At 38.5% G+C, this 18,703-nt stretch overlaps 1 protein-coding gene across 4 annotated transcripts; it reads right to left on the minus strand.

The window, feature by feature from the left end:
- Nucleotides 1–285: 285 nt before the first annotated feature.
- On the minus strand, nt 286–11,175 carry LOC131247881 (SH3 domain-containing protein 2-like). 4 transcript variants are annotated; one of them, XM_058247807.1, is made up of 12 exons: nt 10,866–11,175; nt 10,197–10,474; nt 9,189–9,278; nt 8,712–8,828; nt 8,514–8,583; nt 8,286–8,434; nt 6,302–6,403; nt 6,021–6,221; nt 3,139–3,201; nt 2,742–3,038; nt 2,268–2,407; nt 286–636 (listed from the first exon to the last, which is right to left on the minus strand). In XM_058247807.1, exons 5-12 carry the CDS (start codon nt 8,521–8,523, stop codon nt 567–569), a joined length of 1,032 nt encoding a protein of 343 aa, XP_058103790.1. In that variant the 5' UTR covers nt 8,524–8,583; nt 8,712–8,828; nt 9,189–9,278; nt 10,197–10,474; nt 10,866–11,175; the 3' UTR covers nt 286–566. The 4 variants fall into 4 exon arrangements, with proteins under 4 accessions (XP_058103790.1, XP_058103788.1, XP_058103786.1 ...); XM_058247805.1 differs by lacking the exons at nt 9,189–9,278; nt 10,197–10,474 and having other exon boundaries at nt 2,298–2,407; XM_058247803.1 differs by lacking the exons at nt 9,189–9,278; nt 10,197–10,474.
- Between the last annotated feature and the right edge of the window lie 7,528 nt (nt 11,176–18,703).

Consider the following 18,703-nt stretch of genomic DNA (forward strand, 5'->3'; position numbering starts at 1 on the left):
AGACCATAATATCCTAACCCTGGTGACACAAAAAAACTAACCAGATTTTAGTGATTTTTTAATACACCATTTTCACAGTTTTAACTGCCTATTCATGGCTTTTCTAAAAAAATAAACGGTCTGGATCATCATATGAATATCACACGTACAATATAGATCCCTACATTGCAAGCTGACAGAAAGTGGGTCAGAATCTAGTGGGCCAGTCTGAGAAGTTTCCGAACCCCCCACCACAGCCAAGTATGAAACAGAACAAAACGTGTCTGAGAGAAGCATCCATGTATCTGATTCGGAAGCATTATTCATTTCAAGTAACAAATGAAAGTTACAAAATAATTACAATCATTTTACACACAAGACTACTACAATTTCGCTGGAAATTAAAGATATACAAGCTTACCGGGTACGGTGATACAAGCTATAAGTGAAAATTCAACCTAAAGATAAACTTGGTACAAGAAAAAACGGCGAATGCATATACAAACAAAATACAATGGGGGTCCCCCAAAATCATGGCAACGGGTTGGCCTCGGTAAACTGGCTTGCGGGAGCTCTCTCTCGCTGCTCTATATATGCCGATGGGAACCAACCTGCCTTTCCCTTGCACTCGCCTTCAGACCATCCATTTGATGCCACCTGTCAATTTTTATAAATAAATAAAATAAAATACTTAAGAGAAAACTCAAATCTCTCATTTGGTGGAGTAATGGACTATCTTTGGTCTCCCTCCGCTCAATTGCCATATAGTCAACAACCTGTGACTCAAGAGCTGGTGATTTTTACGATGCACTGGATCAATGATAAAACTTGGAACTCAGTCAAGTCAGTGCTACCAAACTTGCTGAGTCAACCCATCTGAGATGATGGCAAACTTGAAGAATCATGTAAAAATGGAGTGTGGTACTAAGGGTGCAGCTTGACTGAGTTTAACTCAGCTGAGTTCCAAAGTACTAAAGGCCCATTTGGATACCACCAAATAAGTTACCTTTTCTATTTACAGCAGTAGATAAGTGACTTATTTCAGATAAGTAAGTTTGGTTATGATTAGTTTTAAGTAACTTTTTTACTTAAAAAAGTACATAATCACTTCAGTTATTATTATTTTTTATAGCTTTTCTACTTTTCGTAAGTTGCTGAAGAGAGGCATCAGGAGAGATGAAAGAGAGAAGAAGCTGATATGTTGTTTGCAAAACATAATTATCTTCTTAATAAGTAGAAACTAAGATAAGCTACTTGTGGAATAAGTAGCTTATCTTAAGCAACTTATGATCCAAACGCGCCCTCAATGAATCGAGCAACAACTTTCGAGAGCCTTTGAATCGAGTTTCAAGGATTCCAGAACTGAGAGAAGGATGACATTGGGCAGATGGCTCCAGAAATCTACTCAATGTTGGGGGAGGTTTAAAAGGCACTGATCTTTCAAGTGGGTTCTGAAAGACATTCAGGAGGTTAAGCTCTTCTCTGTGCTTCTGATGGCTATTTGTAATTTGGGAATGACAATAGTCTGATAAACATGGAGAACGGTAGGCAAAAATAAGACGGGTCATCATGAAAACAGATTTGTGAACAAGCAAATAGGCCCACGAAAGGGGCATTTCAGAACAGCAATCTGGCGACTTTGCATGGTGCAGCACTGAAAGCTCAGAGAAAGTACGCAACATGGCAGCATCATTTGTTACTAGCACATATTTTTTTCAGCAGCAGTGATCAGTCAAAGATGGCAAAAGACCTGGCAATATTGAGAGGTATTCGTGCTTGCAAGAAGGGCATCAAAGAATATAGACTGAAAGACACTCAAAGGTGCAGCTGATATCCTATCAAAGAGCACTTGGTTCCCTGGAAATCGAAGGTAACAATGACATCACTGTTGATTTTAGGCGCTTTTAGAAGCAAACTCTCCATATTTCTCCCTGACAAGAAACAAATTGCCCAGATTCCAATGAATTGGAGTTCTCCGTCCATGTGAAATAATGGGATTATCTTATTTTAATTTATTCTATTTTTTTTTTTTATTTATTAGAAGCAACTCTTAAGGCCAAATGAAAGAAATCTAGCTAGTGAAATACTATATCCACTTGTTTCTGTCAGACATTATGGCAGATCTTTCACAACAATAACTGATGAAGAAAGTAACTAAAACCCATCTAGTTGTGATAAATGACCTTATTGGAAATAAAGATGCAGGGAAGTAGTTCTGCTGCAGTTATGACTTGTGATTAATGATTGAGAGTGATTTCTAAGGCCCAATCAGTTGTAAGTGTGATTACCACCACAAGTCATAGTAAAGAACAACATACAGCAACCTAGTCCATCTTTGGGAGACGGGGATCACCTGGCGGACCACAACATAGTCACCATCAGAGAGACTTAGCTCACCATCAGCTTGAGCATCAAATGAATGAATAACCTGCATGATAAGCAGTTGAAAACGAAAATGAAGAAAAGATCAACTTACTAAAGACTTGGCTCTTTTGCAGGATTGAATGTAGAGGAAGAGCCCCAAAAGAATAACCAACAACCATAAAAATAGAAAAGCATGTGTACTCTTTGTTAGAGAACACTGTTCTCAAATACATGCAATTTTCAGGAACACCCAAGGGATGCAGAACTTTAAATCTTATAATTTCCATAAATAGGGCTCGAAAATATATAATCTAAACTGTTTTTGTATAAAACAGAGCTTGCATATATGAAGTCTAACCTTTACTCGCAATGAAATTCTGAGCTGGAAAAGGCCTTACCTTCGCAATAAAAAACGTGGACTTTTGAGTATCGGTTCCAAGATCACAAGGTTCATTAGAAATAGGGGACTTTTGAGTATTGGTACTGAGATCACCAGGTTCAGTAGAAACAGTGGGCTTTAGAGTATCGGTTCCGAGATCACCAGGTTCGGTTGAAATAGTGGACTTTTGAGTATCAGTTCCAAGATCACCAGGTTCATTGGAAGTATTTTTCTCATGTGCAGTTGGAAGATACATGTCAGTCACAATAGTCGCTGATTGTGATGCTGACTCACTATGCTGCTTCTCCAAAACCATCTATTTACAAAAGAAAACAATCAGAAAAACAATTATGCTTTTCTGCAGAAAGTGCATGATCAAGCAACACGTATCTGCTGTCAGGGTGGCTATTATATACCTCGGCATGGAGCTCATCTAGAATGGTAGAAACACTTTGATGATAAGATCTCTCAGCATTAACCTGAAACATGAGTACATTCTGAGGTCAACCAGATTTTAAGCAATACATGGGAATGTTTACATTCTCGTAGCTGAAAGACACTTGTTTAGTGAACAGAAAAGCATGCAACAAAGGGAGATCAATCTCATCTTCTTACTCTCTCACTTCAATGTCGGATACAATATAATAGTGTGCTTTTTATGTCATGAAGGAGGTGCCTAGCCTTTTACATATGGTTGCAGTGCTGGAAACCATGAACCTATGCATGACTCTTAACATGTATCTCCATCTTACACTGGTACAAATACAATTGAAAGAATATCCCCGTGCATCTGGGCCAATGATAATACTTTTCGCTGCTTCTTTTTCTTTAAGAACGGGTTTATTTTTATCTTTTTGTTTACTTTCTGAGGGGCACATAACATGATCAAACCACACACGCATGCACGCACGCGCGCGCGCACACACACACAAGTGAAAACAACTTCCAGGGAAGCTAGAGTAGACCATGACTTCTAACACTTTGTCTTAGTGTGATCATGATTCAATAATTTGTGTGACTGGTTGGACAACATCATTAAAGTATGCTAGTTGGAATCAGTGGATCAAAAGCTCCCCTAGGCGTTTTGGGATACTTGTGCATCAGCCCAGATGATGCTACGTCCCTAGGCAAACGCCTAGCGTCTAGGGGAGCAAAAATGTGCCTACGGCCTCAAAACTTGTTTTTTTCTTGGGTAGTCTTTGATACCCTATAAGGGTGGAAACATAGAAGGGGCTTATAGACCCTTCTTTCAACACCTTTTCTCGATCTTCTTTAGATCAAAGCTTTGAAATATTCTTCTCCCAAATTTCTTATAATTTCTATAAATTTATGAGAACTTTTTCTTTATTACTTTCTTCTAATAATGTGTTAAGGTCAGTACATTGAAATTCTTGATTATGGAAAATGGGATGTGGTGGTTAGGTTGTGGTTTTCAACTCTAAAGTCTTTCTGAACAACATTTTAAGCAGCTTTAGCTTTTGATTAATTATTACTACTTTAGCAGTTTCATGGGTAGTTTGATTAATGATTAGTTTATTACTAGTTTCATAAATAGGTTTGGTACTTCATCTTGCCTAGTTGTCTTAGATCATACTTTTGTTTTTCCTTTGATTCATTTGTCTTAAAATAATTTTTAGATCTAAAACTAATAAAAGTCAATATGTGTGTGTGTTAATATTTCTGATATAATATTTTTTTAAAATGCGCATGGAATCTCCAGGCGTGTGCCTAGGCACGCCTAGGTGTTTCAGGCGTTCTGGGGGCTATTGCACATGGGGTGTGCCTAGCACCTTTAACTTCACTGGTGGGAATAGGTTCAAGCGATTCAGACTGTGTAGGCTTAGGGACGTAAGTGTTGGAAAGCGTATTCTAGAGAAGTTCTGACCAAGACACAAAAATTAGGTTGAAACCATGTACAATACACAGACCCTCTCCTAGAAAAGGATTCTGTGCTGCAGTGACTCCCGGGTAATGTACCAGCTTCAAATCTTCTTGACTCAACATGGTAATACCTTTTTCTCTACTTCTTTTTTTTTTTTTCCTTTTAAAATTCAAAAAAAATAAAAAATAAATAAATTGGGAAATCAAGCTTGAAACGTTAATCTTAAATTGGCTCTCAAAGTTCTGTGCATGTATAGAATTTCTATTCAACAACCGCGGTTTGGTGAAGTGATGAAACTAATGTGCTGTAAAATTATGCACACTATAAACTGGTTTTCAATTCTGCCAAGTGGGGTCTATGGTTCAGTAATTTAGACCAATGATCTGCTGAATCCCACCATGGATGGAGAATTCCCCCAAATCTCCAATGCAGGAAGACCTGGCCAATATGAGGACCTTTTTCACTTGCATGTGGGACAGTTGTACTTCTCTTTTTTATGGTCTTTCTGTAGCAATGACTCGAAAGGTTAATATTGTTATCAAGGAGATTCTGGATTACAGAACATCAGGCCTCATTTTTCAGAACTGAAAACCAGAGTATACTGGGCTTCAAAGATGTGGGTCACACATTATAGAATCCCTCTTAAATCTGTCTGTCCACACATCATAATATCTCTCTTCAAGTCTGTCCGTACTACCACTAATTAAGGTAGTGAATCAGCATATCATAACTGCCTACCAGCCTCAAAACCAAACCAAAATTAAAGAAAGGCAAAAACTGCCATTTTACATGTTATATTTCTACTCTCTCTCTCTCTCTCTCTCTCTCTCTCTCTCTCTCTCTCTCTCTCTCTCTCTCTCTCTCTCTCTCTATTTGACTTTTGCCATCCAACGCGACCACAAATAGAAGGAAGTGTCTACAGGCATAAATGTAGAAAGGTCTCACATCCGAAATTTACAATTGTTACAGAAAACTGTCTAATATGGATTTCGTTATGCAGCCAAATAAAGCTAGTGCGGTACGCCTCTTAAACTACAAACATCATACTCTAGCTTGGACTTGAACAATTTGTCCCTAAGGCACCCTACAACTAGTTTTGAAGAGTGATTGTGGATCTAAGACATCAAATGATACAGCTGATGATATGGGAAATAAAAACAACAGAATCTGTAACCAATAAATGATTTAGTACTTCAATGTAACTAAGATTTGATTGGAGGCTAAAAGTTTGGCCCTGGAATGCGACGTAGCAAATTAGAAAGACAGACATTTACAGAAGTATATTAGTGCTTACAAATCAAACAAACATAAAAAAAACTATGACAGAACATGCACATATCATATAATATTTCAGTAATTTTACTTCAAAGATGTCGTCTGTGATGGGAAACTCTAGACAGCATAAAGAGCCTATACCATTGCAAGAAGTAGCTGGAAAGTAAGCCGTTGTTGTTGAGCCTCGACTGACATCATAGCAGCTGTGGTTTCTCTCCCCAGTGCTGTCAAACTAGATCTAAGATCTGACAATTTTGATTCTGCATTTTGAAGCTTGATTTTACCATCTCCAGTAGCTCCGGCTTCCTTGAACTTCAATTGGCGTCGTATAAACTCTGCAGCCTGGTTAGTGCACATTCAGTTGATATTTATTAAGAGAGTGCCTTCTAAAACCTAATGCACCCACATGCAGTAGAGAATACCTGAGCTTCAACCTCTTGTCGGATGTGTTCGTATCGGTGAAACAAGTGCCGGGCATCATCCAAAGGGGCTCCCACTATCATCGTCCTCAAAGGCTCAGAAACCTACAGATTCGGATATAGGTTTCAAGTCCAAAATACATGTATAGAAGGCAAAATGCAATCAGATCTTGACAATGGAAATTGCACATGTTGGAAATACTTGAAAGAAAAGGAGAAGAGCTAGATCTCATACAAACAAAATTCTACAGAACTCAATTAACATTCTATTAGAAGTTCCAATTATCGACCACAAGAAAATAAAAAAAAAACTACATATCCTTCCAAAATCGCCCTATATTGGTCCCACTTTGGTCAGTTCCGGTCCCTATCAGTCCGTTTTGGTCAGTCCTGTTTCTGTCTGGTGACTCATTTAATTTTGGATTGAAACCAATGCGACTCAGATGATACTGATTCGTATTGGACAATTTGTTAAACCATGCGGGCTACCAGAGACTGGCAGCCTAGATCTGACATGGTTTTGAACTCTAGACCTACAAATTACTAAGAATTTTGTTAACATTATTATGCTCGTTAGTTAAGAAGCCTAGCCATACCTGTGCCAGGAATGAAATGCTTAAGAGGATCCACTATTTCCAATCCACACTCTACTCTTTCCATACCCAGACTCAAACAGCCTCCAATAATCATGCATGGGCTCCAGTGCGGCAGTGCCAAGGGTGCAGAGATAAGAATCTTCCCTTTGAGTGTCAACATATGGTTCAGATGATAGGATGGGCATCAACAGGTTAAACACAGGTTCAATCGATAATTACCTAGATACATCTTCTTCAAATAGTAAAGGACGGTTATCTAGGAAATGTTTCCCATGCGATACCCAAAGTTTCATTGAAAAATTCGACCAATTATCCAATGTTTCCCAAAAACGGCAATACATTAATGCGATACCCAATATGTTTCTGCATCCCAAAGGTGCGATACATGCATCAATACCAATACTGAGAATACTGGTTCAAAACATAGGATGGGCAGCCATCAAATGATTCAAGACAACTTTATAATTACCTAGATACATTTTGTTCTAATAGTAAAGCATAGTTCATTTCTAGGAAATGCTAATTTTTCCTTCATCAACCCTATGTTACTGGTCTAAGTTTCAAGGACATGAAAACAAGTGGACCATCCATGCTCAAGGGAAAAAACAAATTGTCCATTATCAGATGAAATTTGATACTTTTAATAGACTGATTCCACATTTTTACAGCATGTATGCCATACTGGTGCAACTTCGGTTTTTGACTGTCAGTGTTGGACAAAGATATGAGTTGTCAAATACAATGGCTTCTATGGGAGACTTTCTGAAACATTCATAAAAGTGCTGACTTAAAATATTATATCTTCATCGTATTAGTAAAACCAGCGAACAGATATTAATAAAAATAGATCTAAAAACTAATTATTTACATGTGAAAAAATAATATAGAATTTAACGACAATCAAACATTTTTTTTTAAAAAGGTTTCTTTCTTATTTGATCCATGGCATGAGTGTCCGAAGCAGACTTGGATATGTGCAGACACCGCACAATTCCCAAAAAGTGCCATGCCTTATCACATAGCACTCAATCATTCACAATGTCTTGAAAAAGAGATATTAGGGATCTGCATGAAAATTGGAAGAGATACATGACAACTGTGGTGAACGGTGAAGTTTGAAAAGCCAAGGAACTGGTAGGATTGGAAGTGAAAGAAGAGTCCCATTAAACATTCTCCTATGCTATCATAACTTGTTTCTTTAATATTGCTGCCACAGAGGTTCAGTAATGGCAAAGAAAAGAGCTGTCTCCTGCTTATTACCCATTCATCACAGAAAAGAGGAAGTAAACTCCCATAAAAATTTGGATAACATGGCTAAGGATCTCATAATTGGTATCTTGATGGAATACTGTGCCAGTGTCATGTTAGCAAAAAATAAAGGGGATCATAACCTGCGCTGCAAGAATTCTGTGCAAATTCTCCCTCTCTTTTTCCATCATATTGTGTGAAGTACCGAACTGAAGGGAGGCACGTGCAAGGGCAGAACCATCACTCTGGTTCTCATTTCCATATTTGCAAGAATCATCAGATAGCTTGGTTACTACAAACAAATGCCAAATATATATCAGCCCTTGAAACTAAGTGGAATCAGTGAGATTCAGAACCGAAGTTGTACTCACCTATTTCCATCTGCTTTGAGCTAACAGAAATAAGACCTTCCACACCCCGCACAAGATGCCTCTGAAAATGCTACATAAATTTCAAGAATTGTCTCAGCCACGGTGTTTAACAATATATCTCATCTAGGGAAATTCATTTACTACAGCCAAGTAAGCAAAATCCGATCTTACGCAATGGCATATTGATAGCTGAGATACCTTTGCTGCTCTGGTGGAACCATAAAGTCTTTTAAGTTGTTGATGGCACTGAAGTTCAGCTTCATCAGCAATAACAGAATCATTACCAAAGCGTCCACTAAATTGCCTCAGGACTGCCTGCCATGTAACAAAGATTTTCAACACTACTCAATATGATCAAAATTCAAAGGGATAATTGAAAATGGACTTTGAGAATGAGATTAACTAGGTTGGGTTTGTCCTCTCTGGGGCAGTGACAAATAAACTAATGCTTGAAAACACAACAATATTATATATAAATAAAACTATTTGAAAGGAAGAAGAAAAAGGAAAATCACATCCAAGATTTAAGATATTGAGGCTACATAATCTTTGTACTTGTGTCCAACATAATCTCAAAGAAGAACAGAGTTAAAGATACAATTAATCAAGGCTTGAGTAGAATTATGGAAAGAGATGATCACACTGTCGAGGCTAGGGATTGGGCTGTATTCTCACCTAAAGCATTTGAATGGGTCCATCATATGGTAGTCCTCTGGGTAATGGTCTCAAAATCTCTTGCATGGATTTTCTTTTCGGAGTCTTCAACTGGCACCAGGAAGGACAGTAATGGTATGATTTTGCTGCCTCTTCAAATCATGGACAATTCTACTGGGTTAACTTATCGAGCAGATTATTTATCTGTCTCCTTTAGATTCACACTACATAGATACATATTTAGTCTGTAAATGTGTTTAGTTACATGGGTGTCCATTTATGAGCTATGCATTGTTTGTATGCACATTGAATTCAATTGGAATAATTGGTTCAATAAAGCTCAAATGACCAAATTGAAATCACATTCCTTGGTATTCATATCAAGGGACTAGGCTCCAAATTGCCAATTATATTACAGTCATGGTTTCCTTGAGTGGAATGTAACTACAATTTGGGCACTACTTCCTCACCCATTGCCTCTCATTCTAACTACTGAAATTCAATCCAATCCAACAGTGCATCCAAATGTGACCTAGGTAGGTAACTGACGATAAAAATAAACACCTACAAGCTCATATGGAAACCCAACCCTTCATCAAAGAAAACCGCTCTCTCATTTGGATTCTCCTAGGGATTTAGATTGGTGGAAACCAAAACGTGGATATGGGAAACCAAACGCCACATCGGAGGAAAGAGAAATGCATGGAATAGAATTCAGTTAACATGTTTGTTTAGCACATGTGAGTTCCATGGAAATGTTGAAAGGTCAACAGTCAAAAGGCAGAAGCTCTCTCATGACCATGGAAATCTAGATTTAACAAGTTCAGTATTAGGGAAATGATTTTACTTATTTCTTGAGGAAAATCATAGAAATGGAAATTGATTTCCATGCCTAATTTTCTCTTTGCACAAACAGGGGAAAATGTCATGTACGTGAAAACCGATTTCATTTCCCCACTTTTTCATTGTTTTCCACCTATCCAAACACCCCCTAAAACTACAGCCAATTACATCCGATGAAACCTTTACCTAGTGGTCAATCCACCAAAGATTTTGATTCCACTTCCCGTCATTGCAGCTTATGGCAAACACCCATCTTCCCCATAATTTCACATGGTCAAGAGGAAAAGAAAGATGAAATTTCCAAGAAACACAGACAAAAGCAATTAGGTACTGAAAAACTGATAAAATAAATAAGACTGATATTGAGAGAAAGAACCAATCATTTTCATAGATTCAAAATGTCTCTTCCGAATTCACAATCACATGCCAAACACTAATTCTATTTCTGGCAGCGAAGCCCAATCCTAGAAAACAAAGAAACAGAACGACGACAACGACAACAGTTACTACTACTACTACTACTACTACTACTGCTACAACCAAAAGAAAAGCAACAACAACAATGATGATGATGATGATGAAGAGAAGACAACAATGATCACGAATGACAAAGACAACCGAACATCTATGACGATGACAAAACAACAGGAACAAGATAATTCATCGAAACCGGTCTATTCTTCGAAATGAAAACCTAAGCATTTCTTCGTAAAACGTATTCTGCAACCAAAACAGAAAAATGAAAAAAAAAAAAAAAAACACTGCAATTAAAGATCAAATTACAGAGCTTTTCTCTCTTTCCCTCTTTTTGTTGTGGTTGTGGTTGTGGTTGTGGTTGTTGGAAGAGAAACGCACCTGCTGCTGCTTAGCGACTTGCTCTCGGAGCTTGCTGGCTTGCTTACGAATGGATTCCATAAAAGATATTTTCCCTTTTCTTTCTTCCTCTCTTTCTATGGCCTTTTTTCAGTCGTCGAGACTGCTTGCGGTCGAGATTCAGCGAATTTGGAGAGGATCTGAATTCGAGAGGATTTTGGCCATCTCCTCGAGATCGGACGGTTTAGAAACCCTAGATCTGCGGATTCGAGATGGATTCCTGTCGCAGAGAAAAGGAGAGTTGAAGAAGGGAAGAGTGACGCCTCTGTAGTTTGAAAAGCTGCAAATTCCAGGGGCGGTAAAAGAAGAGAAAACTGTCGGGGCATGTAGCCTCGACCCGAGGATGTGAACAATATACTCCGGTTATCAGTTTGTATAACTGGGGCCTACATTTCAGTGATCCAGACCGTTGGTATGATACATGTCACCGTATATTTACTCTTAGTTACGCTAAATCTATCAAATATTGGAAAATTCTGTGATTTTTTTTTGTGATCTGGAAATAGACGGTTGATAAGAGAAGAAACGCACCAACCGCCCACATCCAATTAGAAAAAAAAAGAGGCCCGAGATTTAGGGCCAGGATCATTTCGATCTGAGATTAAACGTGGACCAACGATCTGGATCACTTGAAAATCAGAGTTCGTTGTGCATATCCTCGGCTCGAGGACGGCGATTGGTCGCGTTTCTTTTGCACGTGCGTTGAGAAAACGCACGTTAGGCAGAATGTAGAAAGTGGAAACTAGAAAGCGGAGGGAAAGCATTCTCGTTGGAAAACACCTGGCTACCTGGCGCTTGGAACCTAATGGGATACTTTCACTCACGTGGGAAGAAAATACATTACGTGAATAAAATCTACGCCGTCCATCATGTACAGAATTTTTTGGGACTTGATTTCAAAGATATGGATGATTCAATATGTGGTGGACAACCTAAAATTTTTATACCTTAAACCGCTAAATTCATGGGGTATGGCCTATAACACTATGATTTTTCTTAGTTCTTTCATCCTGATTGGCACATCAGATGAATGGATTCGATGACATATAAACACCACGCTGGTTCCCGTACAAAACTAATGGTGGAGATTTTTTTGGCCAATCTAAATTTGGATGATTATTAATTTTTCATTCAATGGTTAAAATGAGGTAGCAGGCCTGATGGACGGAGTGGATGTCACGAAAATTCTACCCACATGGCTCTCGTTTGAAAGTAACCCGGTAGGAGCCCCGCGTGATTTACCATAGCGCGGCTCTCGTTGGTTTAATTTTAAAATATCATGGTTACTCTCTCGCGTGAGATCAAAGGTATTCTTCCCGCCATGTCTGTTAACTTAGAATAGATGAGATGCATCTAGTCCATTCATCAGGAAGTTACCATAGTAAAATACATGGATCCTAGAAAATTTTCGGTGTATTTATAGCATGGATCAATCATGTACGGTGAATATGGGATGTTGGTATTTTCTTAGTAAAAATCTCCTTTCCTCATACGATGTGGCCCACATCATGGATACTCGGCCTCTTATTTGGGACATAGAATTCATGATGGTTCTCTACTGATGAATGGTCCAGATGTCTCGCACAAGTGACACACTAGCAGTGAGATTCCAACGAGTAACCATTGCACATGTCGGCTTTATGACAACGCCAAGCATCTTTACAGCGGGACGCGGATTCCCTGCGAAAGCCTTTGCAGGAAGTTCCTGCGCTGGGAACTTAGGTGGGGCCACCGTGATGTTTTCCAGGAATCCACTCCGTCCATTCGTTTTGTGAGCTAATTTTAGGTGATTAAAATTGGACGGGATCCAAGACTCACGTGGGCCGTACTGAAGGAAAAAGGTAGTTAGGGAAATTCCTACCGCTGGAACTTCCCTGGGTTCGACAGTGGTGTTTGCTTGCCATCCATACCGTTAATAACTTCATTCGTACTGGGATGGACTGAAAACACAAATATAAGCATGATTCAAAACTTCTGTGGCCCCACGAACATTTCAACTGTGGATGTTCTATTATCACGTTTTCGGCCCACTTAAACATTGTATACAGTTCATTTTTAGCCTCATGTCATAAAATGAACCCATAAAATCGATGGACGGTGAGGATTTCTCACAAACATCCCAGTGGGCCCAACCTGCGTTCCCAGCGCAGGAACTTCCTGCGAATGCCTGCAGCACTTAAGGATGGGAGGATTGCCTGCAGCACCGAAACACGGATATCCCGTGGCACGACGTGGCAATCTCTGTGGCCCACCGTGATGTAAATTTTTTATCTACGCCGTCCATCCGTTTTTCAAATTCATTTTAGGAAGTGAAGCCAAAAAAGGTGCAGATCTAAAGCTCATGTGGACCACACCAAATAAAAAATTGGGATTGAACACCCACCATTGAAAACTTCTTGGGGGCCACAGAAGTTTTGGATCAAGCTTACATTTGCGTTTTACCTTCATCCAGGTTTTCGTTACCTTATGAACAGGTTTAATGGCAAATAAGATATCACGGTGGGCTCTAGCAAGTTTTCAACGGTGGTGGCCGTTCAATCCCCACTGTTTTCTATGTTGTGGTCCACTTGAGACTTATATATTCATCATTTTTTATCTCATGCTATAAAATATTCTGAAAAAACGGATGAACGGCGTGGATAAAAGACATACATCATTGGTGGGCTCCACAGAGCTTGGACCACGTCGTGCCACGGATATCCGTGTGGCGGGTTATGCAGGCAATCCGCATCTCTTTATCGGAAAGCGGAAAAGTCAGCCCGGTCATGCATCTCCAGCCGGCGACACGTGCGTAATTTGGCAAACAAGTGGGGTGATCCAGTCCGTTAATATGGAGGGGCAAGCATGGAACGTGCTCTAGCTCAAAAATCAACCATCTACGCTCGTCAGGTGGATCCCACGCTTGTACAGGAAAGGAATGTTGGTTATGCGTTTCGAACATCTATTTTCTAGCGGATGTGGCCCACCTGATCTGTGGCTTACTATTCCGCATTCGGTCAGTGTAGGACGCGGATTCCATTTTACGCCCACCGTGATGTAAGTGTTTTATCCACTATGTTCATCGTTTTTATCGTATCATTGTAAGTACCGACCTTGAAAATGAAGCACGTCCACAGCTCTACACCACACAAAAGGAAGCTGCAGTGATAACGACACCCACCGTTGAAACCTTTCTAAGGGCCACCGTGATGCTTTTTTACCATCCACCCTATTCATAAGGTCATGTAGACGTGGATGAAGTGAAAACACAAATATCAGCTTGATCCGAAACTTCGCCGGCTCCCAAGAAGTTTTTAATGGTGGACGTTGAATCCCTCCTTTGTGGTCTACATAAGACTTTGAACTGGCTCATTTGACATATTTTATATTCAAATGATCTAATAAAAATGATGAATGGAGTGGATAAAACACTTACATCACTTTGGACCACACACATACCTGCCCGGACAGATTACCGTCCGGGCGGGGGTAGGACGCAATCCGCGTCCGTCAGTGTAAAGCGTCAGCATGAATGTTGCGGACTGATGTGGACATCAGCTTTTTGATGCGCAAATGCCTTTTTTTCATATGTTTTTAGATGATAAAAAAAATACTGTAAAAGGCTTCAATCATGAACAATCTAAGTGGGCCCACTACATGTTGTCAGAACGATCCGGACGATTCGTCTTTGGCCCCACCATATATTGGCAGTATACACGGATAACTAAACAGACAAAAGTTGTAATTAAAGACATCTTTAGAGGAAAAGGAACAGTCAGCATTTTCAATTGAAGGTTGAAATCAGATGGTCGAGATGGCCCAATAATTAGATTTTGAAATAATTAGTTGCTTTTTGGACATGTGGGATGGCACATTCATCAATCTGAACCGTCCAATCATTCCAGCGTAGTTAACTTGTAGCAAATGACAATGAAAGAATCATACAACTGGATGATGGGCCCCACCTTGGATTGCTTATCATGGTAAAGAAACACTTTGATTAGATAAAATCTTTCAAATGGTTTTAGCTTGAATTATATTTAGTATATGTTTTTTTATGTATCAATCCTTCCTCTTATAGGGCGAAATATAGATCATTTTTTTTTTAGAATTATCATGATAATGTGATCAGTAATGTGATCCGAAGCCAACTTTAGGCTCAGCTCATTAACGGCCTCAATTTTTTTAAATATTCAGTAATAATGACCTGCCTTTTCTACTGCTATATGAAAAACGCCATTATTACTTTGTGATACTAAAAAGTAACTATAGTTGATTTAATAAAAGAATTAAAATAACTACTTAATTAATATATATGAAATTTACATTAATATACCTTTTTTAAAGAGTTTTCAAACAACTATCTCATTTATCGGCATTTGCAGCACCCCACTGCCTCACGTTACACTTTTTTTAACGGCTAGTTGGGTTTCCCTGGGGTAAATGAATATCAGCTTAGGTGGGCCTATTGTAATATTTATGTAAATTTCATCCCAATCGCCAGATGTGTCACCTCTTGTTATGCTGAGGGCTCAAAAATTACCCCAGTCCGTGATTTAGGTTGACCAATGATTGAAAACAGGAGGAATAATCACCCTCTAAATTATTTTCCTTGGTATGGCCCACCTAAATTACAAATGAGCCTAACTTTTAAGCCTCAAGCTTAAATGTTTGTGTGGCATCTAATGGTTAGAATTGATTTCATATAATCATATAGGTAGGCGCTATAAAAATCGAAGGTGAATGTCTCTCTTCTAACCATTTTCTTTAGTGTGGTCCACCTGGAATCACAAGTCATCTTGATAGATTAGATGTGAGCCTAAATTAGGATTACACATCTAATGGTTGAAGTAGATGTTAAATAAAAATCATAGTAGACCTTGCTAAAAATCAAAATCTCGTGCATCCATAACTATACAAAGAGTGTTTAAATTTTTTTTTTAAAATAAAAATAAAAAATAAAAACATATGCCCACACTCCACTCTTGATTTTAACCAGCCTAAAGATCATGATTGTCCATCTTTGCCAGCTAACTCACATGTTTCCTTCGACGACTGCTTATGTTACAAATGGATGGCTGACTCATACATTATAGTATGGGTGAGTCATAGAAGCTCTTAAAAAAGATTGATATAGTAGTCATTCATTCACAAGTTTCTAATAAGATATGAAACATGCAAATGTTCCAAGTCATCTTACGCAATAGAGGGGATGACACATGATGCTCGTGTAACCATTAGATATTTAGTACCATACGAGAACTAGAGGTTAAAAGAAAAAAAAACAAAAAAAAAAAAAAAAAAAAGGTTAATATGTGGTTTTGATGGGCCACATCAAAGGTAAAGTTTGGGAGATGGATGCCCACCCTTAATTTTTATGGGGACTACCGTGATAATGATATGAAATTCATTCTAATTATTAAATTCCACACAAACATTTAGATCTATGTCCATAAAATATACCCATCCATGATTCACATGGGACACTATTAATAGAAACAATTTAGAGGGCAAACTTTGTCCAGTACACGATTTCTAATAATGTGGACCACCTGAATCATCACAGATCAAGCTGATTTTTGAACTTTTGGACTAACGTGAAATAGATTGCATTTGTAATATTCGAGTGGTTCATCCTTGGGGGGGGGGGGGTGTGTGCGGAGCCCACATTATAGGAGGTTCAGATCTCACCCCAACCATATGACAATCTAAATCATTTCATCATTGATGGGGCTCATGTTATGAGCAGTTCGAATCTCTCACACACATGCCAACTTGGCACCTATGAGCAGTCGATCACCATCTAACAGTCCAAAAATTATCTGGTCGAGATTATTTTATAAGCGTTTCAATTCTTAATTGTGTTGGTCATACGTCAAAAAAAAGAAGCTATTAACATATATTTAAAAATAATAATTATAATAATAATAAAATACAAGCAATACCCTTATTTACTATTATTTTTGCAAGATGTGTTGTCTGATGGCATATTACCTACCTATAATGGGGACAACTTGGCCAACAACCGCACAAATGATTCTAAAATTCAGAGATGAGTTTGATACAATACATCCCCATATATTGCTATTTTATATATAACGACTACAACCATTGGATCAAGGGTCATGTTTCAATGATGTAAACCGTTTATATAATGGGACTCATGGCTGATATGTGATACAAAAAGTCTTCATGATCTGAAGATCTAGTCAATGGGCCACAAAATAATGGCCAAAAGGAATAAGCCATAGTATATATTCAAAAGAAAAGTTAGATGATCAAAGGATTAAAATATTCCAATAAAAGAGCTTTTTCTGGGTATCCCCACCCATAGAAGGGCCCATCATATAAACGGTTTAGATCATATTGAATCGTTTACAATCAAAGCATTGTATTGTAGCATATCTCATTCAAGGAATGTAACGACAAAATACCCTAGTTTCTTCAATAGATTAGCTTCAATTTCGTCGTTGCATAGCAATAATGCTGCAAGTGATGCAACAAAGGTGGAGATAGGAACATGTACCTTCTTTTTCTTCTTCTTCTTTTTTTTTTTTACACACGCACACAGATCCCCACACACTCACGCTCTAGTGGGATTTCATCACCTATGGATGGGAACATGTAACTTTCAACCACTCCGGATGTTTGGATGATGCAACCATGGTAAAATATTAGTAGTATGAGGGTTTGCTAGCATCACACGTGCCACGCATGTCAACCCAGCAAGCGTGCAATACATCTCAGCAGAGAACAAGGTGGGGCTTAGATTGAAGATGGGCATGTGCAAAAATGGGGATGGTGGGATGGCCCTATCCGTGCATTGAATGTGAGCCGTTGATGACTTATCTTAAATTGTCCACTCTTTTTCGTGGTGGTAAACCATCTGATATTTGGTCGTCTTCATGGTGGGTCCACCACAGTCAACACTCACACGTCCTGCACGCTTGATAAGCGAGAGCATGTGTGCTGCGTGTGTAGCCGCTGAGTAGAGAGGCTGCTCTCTCTTTCTACGATACCTACTCTAGTGAGGCAGTGACCTACCGCATTAGGATGAATGTGAGAAATCTCCGGGATTTTTAAAATATCGCGTTATTTCCATGGGAAATTCATTAAACAATATTGTTTCGAAGATATCTTAAATTTTCAAAGAATCAAAGATTTTAACTAGTTTAAAGTAATCCATTTTTACCTATATTTTAAATTTTAAAGCATTTATTAATTTATAATAATATTTTTCTAATATTTTATTTTTTGGGATTTTTTTAAAAAAATAATATCACAATAAAAGTCAAAACTTGAGATATTCCCATCCGAGAAATTCCCGAGAACGATATTTATGACATCGTTCTAGTAGCATCTAATGCCTGGGAAGTTATTTGATACTCTGGCCGGGTACAATATCTGATACTCAAGAACTTAGAAACCATAGGTGCGGCACACATTAACTAAGATTAAACAGCTTAGTAGAGACATTTGTATATATATTGAATTAGGACCATTGGATCTCCTTGAATATCTAACAATCCGATGGTCAAATAATCAAATAATGGATCATACATATCAATAGACACGCATAATTTCAAACGTTCTCAAATTACTTATATGCAATTTATAAGTAATTTCCAATTGCCCTGTGTATCATCCACTAAGACTCTGCCAGAGTATCATAGTTTTTCGCTTTTACTATCCAGTGTTCGAAGAGCGAGAGAGAGACAGCCAGAGAGGTCTGCTGACCCTTCAAAAAATTTTAACTAGCTATTCATCTGTTTGATACATAGATTGGAGACCAGGACACGGCTCAAGACTCGTCAATCACCTAATCGAGTCGACCCAGAGAC

Source organism: Magnolia sinica, chromosome 6 (genome assembly GCF_029962835.1).
Source record: "Magnolia sinica isolate HGM2019 chromosome 6, MsV1, whole genome shotgun sequence".
NCBI classification, from domain to species: domain Eukaryota; kingdom Viridiplantae; phylum Streptophyta; class Magnoliopsida; order Magnoliales; family Magnoliaceae; genus Magnolia; species Magnolia sinica.